Raw genomic sequence first — 17,262 nt, 5'->3', positions numbered from 1 at the left:
CGCACTTCCTTCAGCCAATCAAGGACTTCTGAAAGCAATAATTACAAGGATCAGGTGGGGTTGATTAAGGTTGGATCTAACATCTGCAGGAAGGTTGATCTCCAGGGTCTGGATTGGAGACCTCTGATGTAGATGAAATGCAGTATGTTACTTTACCCTATTCTACCTATTAGAGAAGTAACAGGCTTCTGTTTGTCTCTCTGTCAGTATGAGAGTGTGTCGGTATCGCCGCTTGCAGGGTGTCTGGGCCTTGTTGCTGTGTGTGTCAGTGGTCCTGCACCTGCTGGTGGCTCTGCTGGTTTTGTCTCTGTACCCTCCACCCTGTGAGCCCCTTCAGTCCTCTTCATCTCAGCCGCACCCCAACCTCACCTCAGCCGACGGCACACGCAGACGAGGGAAGCAGGAGGTGCGTGAGGGAGGGGCCGACCTGTCCAAGCTGGAGGCTCTGTTCTCCCATCCGCTGTACAACCTGCATGCCCCCCCCTCTCCTGATGAGGACTGGTTGCTGAGAGTCCGATCCAAAGGGGCAGCAGAGCAGAATGCAGAGCAGTGGTGAGACACATACATGTGCACAACAGGCATTATATTCTGTTTGTCTCTCAAACCAATTCATTTGGTTGAAAAGTGGTGGAATCACTGTGTAGCCTGTGTAGCCTGTCCTAGCAACATACAAGCTATATAAGTATAGGTGATGCATTGTCAAGGTCATACCAAAACCTTCTCATTCTTTTTCCTTTCTTTTTTGTTTGTTTTTGTTATGCCATTTGAAAACACCAGCTGTCCTTTACATTGTGTACATTTCTTTGCTAACAGACCAATAGAAATAGCACAAAATGACTTATAGTGCATAAAACTTAATTGCATAATGATAAACACAGGGCTTAATTTGTAAATTATGAGGTCCTGGAACAGGAAGCAGTAATGGACCTGGTAGGTCAGTGGGGCTGGGGGAGGTCCTCATAACGTGAAGTTTCCACAAAACATTGGATCTTATAACTAACGGGTATGTGTCAACATGACACTAACACATTGAACGAATGCTCTCAACAAATAATGTGTGATCAGTTGGTATGATTGGGTGGTGTAATTAAGCCAACCACAAATAAGAATGAGCTCACAAAATGTGACACATTCACTGTTCAAATTTTAATACTGTCCAATCAAAATTCCACTTTAACCAGTAACCATTAGCCTTTTGCTAAGTGTTTCTACCTCTGAACGAAACAAAAATTGGTCAAAGAAAAAATTGGTGCATATAGACTGGAAGCATAAACAGGGCCTGATTAAAGCATGAAATTAAGCACAATCTATAAATTACAGAAATACAATACCTACAAACAGTTATCCAACTCTGAAAGTGGCACAAATCTAAATGCTAGAATACCAGAAAAAAAAATTTCAAAGTGAGTTTTGACTTTTTTGGGTTCTGATTTTAAAATATGTTAAAGAATGATTAATTACAGCAATAGTGATGCATTTTTGAGTGATATAAAGCATCAGTTATTACTATGCCGGACCCAATTCCGGAGGTGTTCCTGCACAAATTAAGCCCTGGATACACACACACCGATCAGGCACAACATTATGACCACCTCCTTGTTTCTACGCTCATTGTCCATTTTATCAGCTCCACTTACTATATAGGTGCACTTTGTAGTTCTACAGTTACAGACTGTAGTCCATCTGTTTCTCTGCATACTTTGTTAGCCCCCTTTTACCCTATTCTTCAGTGGTCAGGACCCCCATGGACCCTCACAGAGCAGGTACTATTTGGGTGGTGGATCATTCTCAGCACTGCTATAACACTAACGTGGTGGTGGTGTGTTAGTGTGTGTTGCGCTGGTCTGAGTGGATCAGACACAGCAGTGCTGCTGGAGTTTTTAAACACTGTGTCCACTCACTGTCCACTCTATTAGACACTCCTACCTTGTCAGTCCACCTTGTAGATGTATAGTCAGAGACGATAGCTCATCTGCTGCTGCACAGTTTGTGTTGGTCATCCTTTTGTCCTTCATCAGTGGTCACAGGATGCTGCCCACAGGACGCTGATGGAGGATATTTTTGGTTGGTGGACTATTCTCCGTCCAGCAGTGACACTGAGGTGTTTAAAAACTCCAGCAGCACTGCTGTGTCTGATCCACGCAGACCAGCACAACACACACTAACACACCACCACCACATCAGTGTTACTGCAGTGCTGAGAATGATCCACCACCCAAATAGTACCTGCTCTTTGAGGGTCCATGGGGGTCCTGACCACTGAAGAACAGGGTAAAAGGGGGCTGACAAAGTATGCAGAGAAACAGATGGACTACAGTCTGTGATTGTAGAACTACAAAGTACACCTATATATTAAGTGGAGCTGATAAACTGGACAATGAGCGTAGAAACAAGGAGGTGGTCATAATGTTATGCCTGGGTCGCAGGGGGTGCTGTAGCCTATCCCAGTGGTTTTTGGTTGGTCTTAAATCTATAGAGCTCAAATGACGTACTACACAGATTTCTATGACTCAGAGTGGTTTGAACTCAACAACCTTCTAACAAAATAAGCCCCAAAAATCACAACCCCTAGAATTTATGAACAACTTCAGAAAAAGGCAGATTAATTTGAGTGTTGGTGCATACAAAGCATAAGCCCCGCCCCCTCCCTGCCCACTTTACTCTGAGAGAATGCATCCAGAAGCCTAGTTTTGATCATTGATAATGGTTTCCACAAAGGACAGCAAATGAGAGGCTAAGTGCTTCTTGGTTTTTCAGCACTGTATTGAAACCATTACGTTATTATGCATTATTATTGCAGGCAAAATAGCAACATCCTCTGGAGAAACAAGCCAAATGTCTCCACACCTAATAGCTGTATTTCACCTTGCTGGTTCAACTTCCACTCCTCCACTTTAAACCACCCTCTCTTTCAGGTTGAGTGACAGCAAGGAGGGCTTTGATCCAATCCACTGGAACACCAGCACTGACACTCACCCACCCTGGCTCAGGTTTCACCTGGGCATCTCCCGCAGGCAGCTGTACCAGCACAGGGACTCCAACCTGCCTGCGCTTCTAGAGGAGATGGCCACCAGCCGCATCGTCAGCACAGGTAGCTAACGCTAACCCTGACCTCTGACCCTAAAGACATATTTACACCAGAAGTGCAAGCTTGCATTTAGAAACAGAGGTCACAGTGTCCCAGAGAGAGGGAGGAGGGGTGATCAGACCACTGAGCAAAGACAGCGCAAGGAGACCTCTACTGGAGAAAATTGGCTACTGCAGAATACACTCACATTAATGGGTGTTTTTTATTTTTATTTTCCACTGATTTGTCTTTTTTTTTATTAAATCTAAGATGCAAGAAAAGTCATTCAGAGTAGTTTAATGTGAAATATGATATGCTAGAGAAACCTGCTAAGTCAGAACTGTTCACAGTGGTGATGAATGGAACCAGACGTCTGAAAGGTTAATGCCTCTAGAAGCTCCCTCACTGAAAACTATTACATAAAAATGGTTATAAAAATATTGTGTAATTCATGAGGCATTGGTTTATAATGAGATCAGGATTCAGCCTAAAACCTTTTTTTTTATCCATTCATGGCAGAATGATACATGCAAGGTGTTATACGGCAAAATAGTCAGCTTAATTTTTTTCAGATACACCACTATTTTACCATTATCAACACTGCGTATAAAACTCAGAAGGTACATGTAGGTTCACTGGTGATTTTGGATAGTAAATAAAATAGCTACATTTGAATTGTAGACATTGTGACTCCTGGTTCCTATCATCACTGTCATAAAGTAATCTGGGCCTCTTCAATGAACCACTTGACGTCAAACCACTCTAAACGGCTATGTTTACATCTCAGTGATGAGCTATGCAAATTTTGAAAACTCCCCTTTGAACAGCTGTTTCCAGTGAATTCATATAGAACACTTTATAAACAGTGTTTCTCTTTCTTGAGTTGTGTAATTGAGCCATAATTAACAGCCTTAACATGCTGTGTATTCATTGATGATATATGTCATATATGCTGTCTTCTGTGGTCACATGTTCCAGTTCAGAAGACAGGAGGAACTCAGCTGAAGCTGCTGATGACGTTCCCTAACTATGGTCAGGCTCTCTTCAAGCCTATGAAGTAAGATGTCTCACACAGCTGTGGCATTACAACATTGTTATCTCAGCAGTCTCAGCTTCTCCAATCTTTTTTTAAACTCTTAGGCCCAATTCCATTTCTTCTTTTTACCCCTACCCCTTGTTTTCGAGTGTCACCTTAACCCCTTGGAACTGAGTTACCATTTTGCCCTACAAAATGGGACGCTCAAATTAAAAAAAAATAATACTTGCGGTGCTCTGTAGGTGACCTGGCCTGTCTTCAGTGCTGGCAGAGAAGGGAAAAGTTCACATTTAGGGAATCATATGCTTTCAAAGATGGGGTTATTTATTATCGCCCACCGCTGATTCTTTGGTGATACAAAGCTGAAGTCAGCCATTCACCAGCTTCTTGTTTGAATTTTCCGTTCCACTTTAAATGGTGCAGCAATTACATTCTGGCGCTTCAGACGTCAGAACTGCTGGACTATTTAAGGTGGAACGGGAAAGGTAACTAGCTAGCTACCGCGACATTAGCATGCTATTAGCGATTTTCATGCTTGTTGTGAAGAAAACAACCATGATACACTGAAACGACATTAAACTAAGATAATACAGTGGTTATCGTAATTTTTAATAGAGAAAATTCTCACATTTGTGGGTTTCTTTGGTCTCTTGTTCAGCCATTTGCCCAACACTTCACCCTAGCCCTCTATCTCAACTAAAATCAGGACACCCTACCTCTAGACGTGAACTTGCAAAACAGATGGCTAAGGGCTAACTGGCAAGTGGTGAAATGGGATTGGGCCTTAGAGTTTCTGCTGGTCACAGTATCTGTTTTGGTAGAATCTGTATAACCTTTCATACAGACAACACTTCATGGTCATATATAGCCTTCTAATTCTCTCTCAGTTCTACTGTTCTGTGTTTGAATCATGAAACTTTCATATGACATGGAAAAGAGCAGAGATTTGCTCTGCTGAATCAGCTTCAGTGCATGAAATCAACCTACCAGTATCTCATTTACATATCATTTATATGTAGCTCGCCCTAATTCATGCAGATGTTTCAGTAGAAAGCCAATAAAATGAGAACATTCAGCAGCACATGAGCCAATGACTGAGTTTGAGAAAGTGTTGAGAGAGAGAAATAAACAAAAATTCTTCATTTTTTTAAGATGGTAGAATGATGTTTGTGTAATGTGATTATTTTACTAAAATTTAAATTAAACGTGCAGCAAGCAAGTAAAAGCAGTGTAATATGGTTTCAAATAGAACATGGAATAGCATTTGTTTACAGCAATGTGCATGTAAAATAAGTGCATCCACTTTTTGTACTAGATTGCAATGTGCGCAAATTATTAGTATTATAGTTATTTTCTGTGTTATTCTCTTCCTGGTATTATAGATTATACTGGTATTAGTATTGATACTAGTTTTGGTTAGTTTGATCGTACAGATTTGCCAGAGATGAAGTTGATTAAAAAAAAGTGAAATATGTGTTCAATTTGACCAAATGCAACTTTGATGAATAAGGGTCATTGTCTGGTCAGTGCTGGTAACATTTTATTTGGACATTGCTACGTAACACTGACATAACTATGGCATAAACTTAGGGCAGATGTCATACGGCGTCATGCGGCAGAGTTTGTTCAATATTATAACACTGTCATGTTGCTATTATTGTTAATTGCTAAGACATCTAACATTATAACATCTGTCATGACAATAATAACAATAATGATAATGGTAATGGTAACATAATAGTGATATATTACTGATAATAAAAGGAATATTTCTGCTCCTAAAATCTGATTAGCTGAGCTGCGTTCAAAGCCATTGTAAAATGCTAGATTTACACACACCTATAACCGCCTTAAAACAGCTGGATTATGTATTACTGAGCAAAATCATGAAAAACCCTTGTGCTGAATGGAATTATCTTTGTAATGCTGCTCATATGGACCACTGAGTGTACAGATGAAGTAATCATCCGGTTTTGTTTAAACTGGGGGCTGACCATTTACCTTTAACAGGAACCTGGCTGATTAGCTAGCAAACAGGCTAAAAGATAGCTAACAGCTCCTTTAACATAATAGCAGTTGAACTGAAGCACTTACTACATGATTCATTGTACAGCTTTAACATAAAAAAGTAAAGAATGTCACTTGAAGCATCAAAAGCCCGTATTTTAGATCTGTCTCAAGCAGCATCAAACTCAGGCTGCATCTTAAACAGCTACCTCCTTCCTATATAGTGCACTATGTAAGTAATGAAATTCTGGCTTCTGCACCCTAACAGTGCATTTTTGTCCAATATGGAGTTGTGTACACACGGCTCAATCCTAAATTGCTATTTGTTAGCCATATTATGCGCTATTTGGGTGCAGGAGCTAGTAAATCCTATGTAGTGCACTATGTAGGCAGTAGGGAGCTCCATTGTGGGAAAAGGATGTACAACTCCATTAGCTTGGTGCTAATTACATAGAGGTGCTAATGGAACGTGGTATTGTCAGTGTGGTGGTAATTTGTTGAGCAAAAACCATTTACAATGCAAAGGTTTTTGCAGGGCTATTTTATATGTTCATTATACACACTCACACATACACTCATGTACACCGATCAGGCATAACATTATGAGCACCTCCTTGTTTCTACGCTCATTGTCCATTTTATCAGCTCCACTTACTATATAGGTGCACTTTGTAGTTCTACAGTTACAGACTGTAGTCCATCTGTTTCTCTGCATACTTTGTTAGCCCCCTTTTACCCTGTTCTTCAGTGGTCAGGACCCCCATGGACCCTCACAGAGCAGGTACTATTTGGGTGGTGGATCATTCTCAGCACTGCAGTAACACTGACGTGGTGGTGGTGTGTTAGTGTGTGTTGCGCTGGTCTGAGTGGCTTCGACACAGCAGTGCTGCTGGAGTTTTTAAACACTCCACTCACTGTAGAGATGTAAAGTCAGAGACGATAGCTCATCTGCTGCTGCACAGTTTGTGATGGTCATCCTCTAGTCCTTCATCAGTGGTCACAGGATGCTGCCCACAGGACGCTGCTGGCTGGATACTTTCGTTTGGTGGACTATTCTCAGTCCAGCAGTGACACTGAGGTGTTTAAAAACTCCAGCAGCACTGCTATGTCTGATCCACTCAGACCAGCGCAACACACACTAACACACCACCACCACATCAGTATTATTGCAGTGCTGAGAATGATCCACCACCCAAATAGTACCTGCTTTGTGAGGATCCGTGGGGGTCCTGACCACAGAAGAACAGGGTAAAAGGGGGCTGTCAAAGTTATGCAGCAGGGGTCAAGTGAAGTGTCACGTCAGGGCCTGACGGCCTACATTTCTCCTTTCATCATCATGACTGCATTAAGATTCTATGGGAAGTATTAAAATACACTTTGCAGAAGCTGTAAATAACAGGAACTGATGCTGTTGGTTGTTAAATCAGGTTGTGATCTATATTAATCTTGTGTGTATTACTTCATCTGCCTCATTATATTTTTACTGCAGACAGGAGAGGCTTGAGGAGACCAATGTCAACCTGTACTATTTCTCTGACTTTGAGAGACACAATGCTGAGATCGCAGCTTTTCACCTCGACAGGTACGGCATGTGTTTAACCTTACGTTCCAACATCTTGTATTTGTCCCTCTTAACTCATTAAAATCAGCCCATGGAGTATTTGGGTCACATTCTCCTTGCTGGTCATTGTAAAGTGGATCAGCATGTGGAACTGGAGCTTTTTGTGTGCTGCCATGTTTTCTATCACTGTATAAAAGAAGCTCCATGCTACTTTTATTGGATGAACTGCAATAGTTTTCATAGGTACATTTGCAAATCAGACACGTGCGGAGAAAAACGAACCCGGAAGATTTATTTAAAAGGAGATGGACAGGGTTAACACCAGACCAGGTCAATAACCCGAAGAGCCAGATACAACACAAAGGAGTAGGCGAAAACGGAGTCGAAAAAACAGGCGAGGGTTGTAACCGTAGAAGAATCATACACAAAACAACAAAGCCAAAAACAGGAGCGAGAGTTGGAAACCGGAGAAAACAAAGCGAGGTTGAAACACAGAACAGCAATCAGGAAAATAAACGGCTTGGTATGCACTGACTGAACAATGGCAATACTTTGCAAAGACAAGGTTCAAACAGACAGGTATATATACAGAGCAAAACAGGTGGTGATGATTAGTATTCAGGTGACTGTGATCTGCTGGGTGGTTTGTGATTGGCTGGAAGAGTCTCGTGACTGACAGAAGGATTCTGGGAAGTGGAGTCCTTGATGGTACGAGTGTCCGACTGAGAACCAGGAAGCGTGACATATTAAAATGTATTAAACAATGTTTCATCGGGGTAACAGTTAAGAGTGACTGAAGTATGAAACGTACCCCTATCCATACAGTGCTGTGAAAAAGTATTTGCGCCCTTCCGAATTTCTTCTATTTTAGCAAATTTGTCACACTTGAACGTTTCAGATCTTCAAACTACTTTTAATATTAGAGAAAGATAACCTAAGTAAATACAAATGCTGTTTTTAAATGATGATTTCATTTATTGAAAGAAAAATGCTGTTCAGCCCCCTAAACAGGTAATTGCCTCCTTAGCTACTAAATCAACCAGTTAACCAAATTCAATTGACTATTGGGTTCAATTTCACCAGCCACACCCAGGCATGATTACTGCCAGACCTGTTGATTCCAAACATCACTTAAATATAACGTGTCGGATTATGTGAAGCAGCTAGAAGGTCGCAAAAAGGAGCACATGATGCCATGTTCAAAAGAGATTCAAATACAGATGTGAAACAAAGTCACTGAAATCTACCAGTCTGGAAAGGGCTACAAAGCCATTTCTAGGGCTCAGGGACATGAGTGAACCACAGTGTGAGTCATTATCCACAAATGGAAAAAAATTGGAACGGTGGTGAACCTTCCCAGGAGAGGACGGCCTACTAAAATTTCACCATAAGCGCAATGATGTCCCATCCAAGAGGTCACAAAAGAACTCGTATGAACATCTAAAGAACCTCACTTGCCTCAGCTAAGGTCAATGTACATGATTCCACAATAAGAAAGACTCTGAGCACAAATGGCATCTATGGGAGAGCTGCAAGGCGCAAACCAGTGCTGATCAAAAAGAGCACAAAGGCTCGTCTTGTATGCCAAAAGACAAATCAAGCACATAGTCGTGTAATCTCCTTACACAAACACTGGCAGTAGAATATGTCGTACTGAAGAGCTCAGTGACTTATACGTGGCACTGTCATAGATAGGACCATCAGTTAGTAAAATTTCTGCCTCGCTAGATCTGCCCCAGTCAACTGTAAGTGCTATTATTGTGAAATAGAAGCATCTAGGAGTAACAAATCACATATTCTCTGTTGCACCACTCACTACAGACTCACTATAGACTTTTAAACTGCCTCTGGAGGCAACATCAGCACAAGAACTGTGCGTTGGGAGCTTCATGAAATGGGTTTCCATAGACAAGCAGCTGCACAGAAGCCTTAGATCATAATACACAATACCAAGTGTCGGCTGGAGTGGTGTAAAGCATGCCTCTGTTTTTCAGGGTTTCAGGGCTCAGCCCGTTAGTTCCGGTAATGAGTGATGCTAATGCTACTGCACACAAAGACAAATTATACACTTATAACTTTGTGGCAGAAGTTTAGGGAATGGCCTTTCTTGTTCCAGCATGACTGCACCCCTGTGCACAAAGCAATGGTGGGAGGTGGGGTAAGGGACTCCATATTAATGTCCATGGTTTTGGAATGGAATGTCCAACAAGCTCATACAAATGTGATAGTCAGGTGTCCACATACTTTTGGCCATATAGTGTATCAAAGTAAATGCAACAAGCACTTTGAGAGAAGTAGCCCCTTTTTGCCTAATATATTTGTTGCTACACCCAATGTTTTGTAAGTCACCACTAAACCAACCCCACTCCCTCTCTTCCTCTTTCTGCCTCCCTCTGTCTCTCTGCCTCTCACCTCTGTCTACTCTGTGTCTGTAAGGATTTTGGGTTTTAGGCGAGTTCCTCCAGTAGTGGGAAGGCTGATTGACGTCATCAAGGAGATTAAAGATGTCACCACAGATCATAAACTGGTGCGGACTTTCTTCAACTCCCCAGGTTGGCTCTGGCAGCGGTGAAGCTGTTATTTCGCCTCCAAAACAGCCAGAATTATCAGCTAATTCTTTGGTATTTTTGACTTTTTGGCAGGTCCAGATTTCCATTCCTCACTCTGCCCGCTCTCAAATGGAAATTGTCTGTTACTGGAATTATAGCAGATAATTACAATCAATATTTTAGCCCACTGGTTTTAGCTCATGCACACACTGAAATGGGGGGGCTAGCATAGTGGATAACACCACAACCCTACACCCAGAAGCCTGAGGTTTGATTCCACATTCAGGTTCACATGGTCACCTGTTAAAGATTAAATTGCTTAAATAAGTTAAAGAATGATTTAAAATGATCGGTTACTGAAATCTGTACTGGCCACAATGAGGTGTTAATTATTGCATGTACCCATAAATTCTATGGACCACATTCATGAAACACAATGACATGTTTACCGTGACGTTAAGAGCAAATAGTGTGGTGGTAACTAATTAGCACATTCATAAATGACGACAACCGGCCTATTTCACCTTGTGCAATGTCAGGCGTTGCTGCGTGTTTCATAACACAACACAGCCCTGCCAAAAAAAGAAATGTCTGAAGCACTTTAAAGGTACTTTCCCCATAAACCTTCTAACTGCTGTTGTGGAAGTAGAAGACTTGCTTAAACAGGATCTCAGACTGTCAGATTTAACTTGCACTGTTTTTAAAACAGCCTCTTCTTCCTGTGCCATATTCAGTATTTGAAATCCCCCTCCTGTGTGTGGAAAGTAGGTTTAGCATGGAGTCCAAATAAGTGTAAAGTAAGTTGGATTGCTGATCTTCTAATTACATGTTCAAATTGGTTTTATTGCAAATAGTTTCAGCTTTTAATCCTAGTTTTCATTTAACAATAAATTTTACAAAACAATTTAATTTACGTGTAAAAGTGACGCTTTACTGGTGAAAACTTATTTTTCACCAATAAAAACTGAATGTTTACTAGTCAAAATGTAATATTTACTATACTATAATTGTTTACATCCAAATTTAACTTCTCATACTAATATTTCCATATATACTAGTTGAAATGTGTTTTTAACGTTTGTGAATTGCTGAGATCAAAAATAGGAAGTAAAAGCTAAAATGGCCTGCCATAATAATTAAAACCTCCGCATGTACAAGTTAATTTTTAATTGTGTGGTGAAAATTTACCATATGTTAAGCTTTAATTCTGGTTAGTAAAAATTGTCTCTGCAATTGTAATAAATTAGAAAAAGGCTTGAATTATTATCAATAAGAAATGAACTTTTACATGCTTCAATATAATTCCAACAATTAAAAGTTGTATTTTAAGATGTTATAATTGGATTTTTATAAACATCCATTTTTTATAGTATAAATAAGTTCACCGGACCAAAATTAGTCACATGTGACTGAAACGTACCTAATAGGGTGTAATACATCCACAAGCACAAATAACAGCTGTGATTTGATTTGTCACGGACTGGACAAGTTTCTGGATGTAGGCAACATCAATGTTCAGCCACACTTGCATCAAAGAATTACATTGCAGTTTGGCCAGATCAAGCATCTTTCACATACAGTCAGAAACCAGATTCATCTGACCAGATAACACATTTCCAGCCATGAACAGTCCAATTCTTGTGTCTCTTTGCCCACTGTAACCAGGCAACTCTGTGAGCAGAAGTGAGCAAAGGCCTCTTTGTGCCACTCTGCTCCATATGTTCATGGTATGCAGTTCCCTGTGAAGAGTTCTTTCAGAAATTGGTTGTGAAGAACCTGTGTTGACTTCTAGAAGCAGTTCTTGCCTGGAAGTGAAGCGTTTTTTATTCACAAGCCGTGAAACACACTCGTGTTCCCTGTCTGTCAGTTTTGTCTTTCCACTGCTGACCCATATAACCGCACGCTTTGATACACCTGCAAATTCAGCTACTTCCTTCACACTGTGGCCTTTGGCTGCCCAAATGCAATCACTCCTTTTTGTCAATCATTAACATCTGCTTAGCGGCCCATTTTGCACACACCACCTCTTCTCAATCTATGAATCCTGTCACACCCCGCAGGTATTTATAGCCTCATCATCCTCGTGCAACTGGAGCTTCACTGTCAAAACCCTGACAAAAGTGCGGATTCTAATGATACCACATTTGTGTGGAAATAATTTTTGAGGAGGTATTTTTATTATAATTAGAATGTAAAATTAATAGGAAGTCTTGTTTGGCGGAAAGAGAATACATCGTTGCGAATTAAACAAACATTCATTGATGCAGAATATAAATCGTAAAAGTTATTCATAATAATAATAAAAAGAAATAAAAAAACAATGCTAATAATAAAATTAAAAAAAATATATATATATAGGCAATCATAGGTGTAATTAATAACAAAAATATGTAAATTAAAATTAAACTGATGTAATTTTATTTAAGTAATAAAGTAACACAACAGTGTTATACTTTTAAGTGTTACAGTTGCAATATAAAGCAAGTATAAGCAAACCCTTCTCAAAGGGGAATTCCACTGAGGTTTTTACATTTCTGTACGTCATTGCACAGAAACTTACTGACTCTGATTTCTTCACAGTGGTGGTGATAGAGGTTTTGATATCTAATATAGCCATATAGATATGGCAAATATAGCCATTCTATTTACCAGCCAAAACCACCAGTGAAACTACTGGTGGTTGAATATGTAATGTTTATAAAATAGTGGTAAATCTAAAAAAAGAAAAAAAAAGTTTTCTGGGACTCTTTGGCCTTACAACGCCCTGCATGTTTCTCTTCTGGCACTGAATGGATTAAAGAATGCTTTTAGGCCAAACCATTATCACATAACCTATTTCAAGCAACAATTTTGAGTAAGGGAGCTTTTAGAGGCCTTGAACAATTTAGATGTCTGGTTCCTATCACCACCACTATGAACAATTCTGCTTCCTTAGAATGAAGCACTGTAAATGACTTTGTTTAATCTTTGAATTATGTAGACATTTTTAAATATTAATGGAAACTGTCAGCCCACAGTTCCTACCATGAAGAGAATAGTTTTCATGTATTTTTTTATGTGAGCTAAATGTCTTTGATTAAGTCCTGCAGCTAAAGAGTTTTGTGGTTTTGGTTACTTATGTCACTGACTATCTGTTCACATATATTTCAATGGTAAGCCTTTTTCAGCAGACTCTGTTTTTAGGAGATTACCACGTCACCATCCCCCTTCCCTCAGTTTTACTGGAAATTGGGCCTGCCACCTACTGTTGTGAAATAAGTGACCGACTGTGGTTTTAAGTGCTGTTGTGTCACAACTCTTTTGCTTCCTCTGTGTCCTCTGTGTGCGTCAGTTGGAAACTCGTGTTTTTATGGCCAGTGTTCGTACTACTGCTCCACGGAGCATGCTGTGTGCGGCCGACCCCATGCTCTGGAGGGCTCCCTGGCCGCCATGCTGCCTGACCTGTCCCTGGCCCCTCGCCGCTCCTGGAAAAACCCCTGGAGGCGCTCCTACAGCCGCAGCAAGCTTGCACTGTGGGTGGAGAGTTTGCGTGTGTGTGTATATACGTGTGTATGTGTGTATATGTGTGTGTGTATGTGTGTTCTTGTCTTGCTATACTTGTGAGGGCCACATCTTCACAATGATAGGACATCACATTTTTGCTCAAGTGTGACCCAACAGCATGTGTTGTTTTCACAAATTGCATTTCTTTGGAAAAACTAAAAGGTACAGATATTGAGGTTAAGGTTAGGGTTAGGTTCAGGTGTAGGTGTAGTATTTTTTCTTTCTGCTGCTGCACAGTTTGTGTTGGTCATTCTCTTGTCCTTCATCAGTGGCCACAGGATGCTGCCCACAGGACACTGTTGACTGGATATTTTTGGTTGGTGGACTATTCTCAGTCCAGCAGTGACACTGAGGTGTTTAAAAATTCCAGCAGCACTGCTGTGTCTGATACACTCGTACCAGTGCAACACACACTAACACACCACCACCACATCAGTGTCACTGCAGTGCTGAGAATGATCCACCACCCAAATAATACCTGCTCTGTGAGGGTCCATGGGGGTCCTGACCACTGAAGAACAGGGTGAAAGGGGGCTGACAAAGTATCAGAGAAACAGATGGACTACAGTCTGTAATTGTAGAGCTACAAAGTGCACCTATATAGTAAGTGGAGCTGATAAAATGGACAATGAGTGTAGAAACAAGGAGGTGGTCATAAAGTTATGCCTGATCTGTGTATATATTAGTTTAAAAAGAAGTTATTAAATAATTCAGTAATGATTGGACAAATGATGATTATAAGATTTTTTATAGCACAGTGATTGGATAATGTGATCTCTATATGACTACTTATTACTATTACTATTTACTATTTGCAGTGCACAGATTGGACATTGTGCTAATTATTGTTTGCAGTGCAGTGATTAGGCAGTGTGATTATAAATGTGCAGTGCAGTGTTTGGACAATGTGATGATTATATGTTTGCAGTGCAGGGATTGGACAATGTGATGATTATATAACTATTTGCAGTGCAGAGATTGGACATTGTGCTAATTATTGTTTGCAGTTCAGTGATTAGGCAGTGTGATTACAGATGTGCAGTGCAGTGAATGGACAGTGTGATGATTTTATAATTGCAGTGCAGTGAATGGACTGTGTGATTTTAGGATTGCAGTGCAGTGAATGCATAGTGTGATGATTTTATTATTGCAGTGCAGTGAATTGGGCAATTGGATTATGTGATTGGTCAGTGTAAAGATTTTATGATTCTATGCTGTGTTTTGAATGGACAGTGTGTTCATCATATGATTGTTTGAAAAGTAATGTTTTAACAAGTTGATAATCATATGACTGTTTGCAGTGCAGTGAAAGAACAATGTGATAATGTGCAGTGACTGACAGCATGATGATTATATGATTGCAGTGCAGTGATTGCAGTACAATGTGATAATTATATGATTGTTTGTGGTGCAGTGATTGAACAGTGTGATGATTATATGAGTACAGTGCAGTGACTGGACAATTTGATGATTATATGATTGTTTACAGTGCAGCGATCGGTTCAATCTTGCTTATGTTGGATGCTGTCATGTTTCAGATGGGAGAAAACCCCAACGTACTGCAACGCTGTGAAAAAGACTCCACCCTATGATCGAGGCACCCGATTGGTGGATCTCATAGACATGACTATCCTGGACTTTCTGCAAAGTAAGACCTGATTGGTAGATCAGTTGAATGAGATAGAGACTCCATTCAATTTAATGTCATATTATTCCTGTTGACTGTAGTTCATATTCCCTACTCTGTTCTAACTACAGGTAATATGGACAGACACCACTATGAAACATTTGAGTTTTTTGGCAACAATACATTCCTCATACACTTGGACAATGGGAGATCGTAAGTGTTTAGACACAGTAGCAGCTTTACACACTGTTGGGGATACAGTTGTCACAGGGTGTTTGTGCTGATTGTATTCTGTGTGTTTTATGCTGTAGATTTGGTCGTTACTCTAAGGATGAGCCCTCCATACTCGCCCCTCTTGTTCAGTGCTGCAGGTAAATCTGACGTCACTCTAGAGCTAAAGCTGCAAGCTTTGTCCTTCAATTCAAACCTCAAACTTCTTTACGATTTTTATTCAACGACTGAGGTGAGAGTTACACTAATGCTAGCTTGGTTGCATTTGTCAGCTTGTAGATCAGTGGCTAGATTAGCAGTCAGGGCTGGATGACATCACAGGGATTTGTATGATGTAGCGATAGAACATTGATGAATGGAAAACATGAAAGTTATACAAAATCATGAGTTCTATCAAATATAATATATAGGATATAATGCTCCACCACAGAATACTGCATAACATGATAACTGACATACTAAACTCTAGTTTTAGGCCGGAAAGGCCCTTTAAAAAGACATTGAGGTTCTTTAACCTTTAAAAAGGTTCTACCAAAAGTGACTCTATGGCATCACACCAATTTGACACCTTTGATGTTACTATTCTTGGAGCGCCTCTTGATTTCTCTCACCCACTCTATCTTCCAGAATCCGCCGCTCTACGCTGTTGCGCCTGCGTCTGCTGACTCTCTCACAGTACCATTTAAGTGACATGATGCGGGCTTCCCTGTCCCAGGACCCTCTGGCCGCTGTGGCCCCTGTGCTTGCTGAGCCACACCTCTCTGCATTAGACCGTCGGCTAGCAACAGTCCTTCAAACTGTCCAACGCTGTCTCTTGCAGCACCCACAGCACAGTGAGGTCATATATGATGACATCCCTGACTATCCAGGCTAGGAATGTGTTGGTAACACTGTAACAGCATGATCACACATGAAGGTCTTGGTGACCGTCTGACTGATTAAAGGAATACTTTGGCGCAAAATCACTGTTATACAATTTCCTCCACAGTCCGAATGTGGTCAGCCAGTCAAGATTGTGTTTGGTGTCTGAACACAGCTTTTATGGTTTTAAAATAGAGTTATGAGGCTAATATAGCTAAGATGTAATGAAACCTTATGTACACTACTTAGCATGCCTAAAGCTGCAGTCACACTAGACCTTTGCAGTTTGCATTGCTTTGTGAAATGGGCATGACTGAGGCTGGTCTGGATTAGCAATAAGACAATTTTGGTGTTGTTAGCAAGCTAGCTAACATGCTAACCATAAAAAGTAAAACACAAAGGGGACACAACTGTACCAGATAATTATATACACATAAGAACATAGTGCTGCACACCGAGTTGTAGCAAACAAGCAGCTCTGTTGGTCGAGGATGTGAGTTAGCGTCTTTGGTGAAATTCACCAAAGTTGAACTTGACGCAAAGTTTCGCACTTGAAATTTATTCACTCTTAAAATCAGCAGCTCAAAACAGCTCATTTTTACTAATTTAATTGAAATTGGCGCACTTTCTCTGGCAATACACTAGTGTGACTGGGCCTTAAATCATCACAGACCTGCCCCAAAACTTCTTTGTTGTTAGGTAATATCAAATAGACTTGCTTATGTGGTTTCCAGAGATGTCCACTAGCCGCTTCAAGTAAGTGTGAGTCGAGTCTCAAAT

General features: G+C 40.6%; 1 protein-coding gene across 1 annotated transcript; it reads left to right on the top strand.

The window, feature by feature from the left end:
- Positions 1-208: 208 nt before the first annotated feature.
- Positions 209-16,495, top strand: fam20cl (family with sequence similarity 20 member C, like). Its single transcript, XM_036565059.1, has 10 exons — positions 209-552; positions 2,916-3,091; positions 4,046-4,124; positions 7,600-7,692; positions 10,108-10,223; positions 13,552-13,732; positions 15,302-15,411; positions 15,522-15,603; positions 15,702-15,761; positions 16,249-16,495. The coding sequence occupies exons 1-10, from the start codon at positions 209-211 to the stop codon at positions 16,493-16,495; spliced, it is 1,488 nt and encodes a 495-aa protein (XP_036420952.1).
- The last annotated feature ends 767 nt before the right edge of the window (positions 16,496-17,262 follow it).

The sequence above is a fragment of the Colossoma macropomum genome, unplaced genomic scaffold (genome assembly GCF_904425465.1).
Source record: "Colossoma macropomum unplaced genomic scaffold, Colossoma_macropomum, whole genome shotgun sequence".
NCBI classification, from domain to species: domain Eukaryota; kingdom Metazoa; phylum Chordata; class Actinopteri; order Characiformes; family Serrasalmidae; genus Colossoma; species Colossoma macropomum.
This window is presented reverse-complemented; position numbering and strand designations above follow the sequence as displayed.

What these genes read in the sequence shown, in the direction of transcription:
- fam20cl (XM_036565059.1), top strand. Translation starts at nt 209, where the DNA reads ATGAGAGTGTGTCGGTATCGCCGCTTGCAGGGTGTCTGGGCCTTGTTG. An exon ending in GAGCAGAATGCAGAGCAGTG is followed by an intron (nt 553 to 2,915) that starts GTGAGACACATA and finishes CCTCTCTTTCAG; the next exon opens with GTTGAGTGACAGCAAGGAGG. An exon ending in CACTTGGACAATGGGAGATC is followed by an intron (nt 15,604 to 15,701) that starts GTAAGTGTTTAG and finishes TTTATGCTGTAG; the next exon opens with ATTTGGTCGTTACTCTAAGG.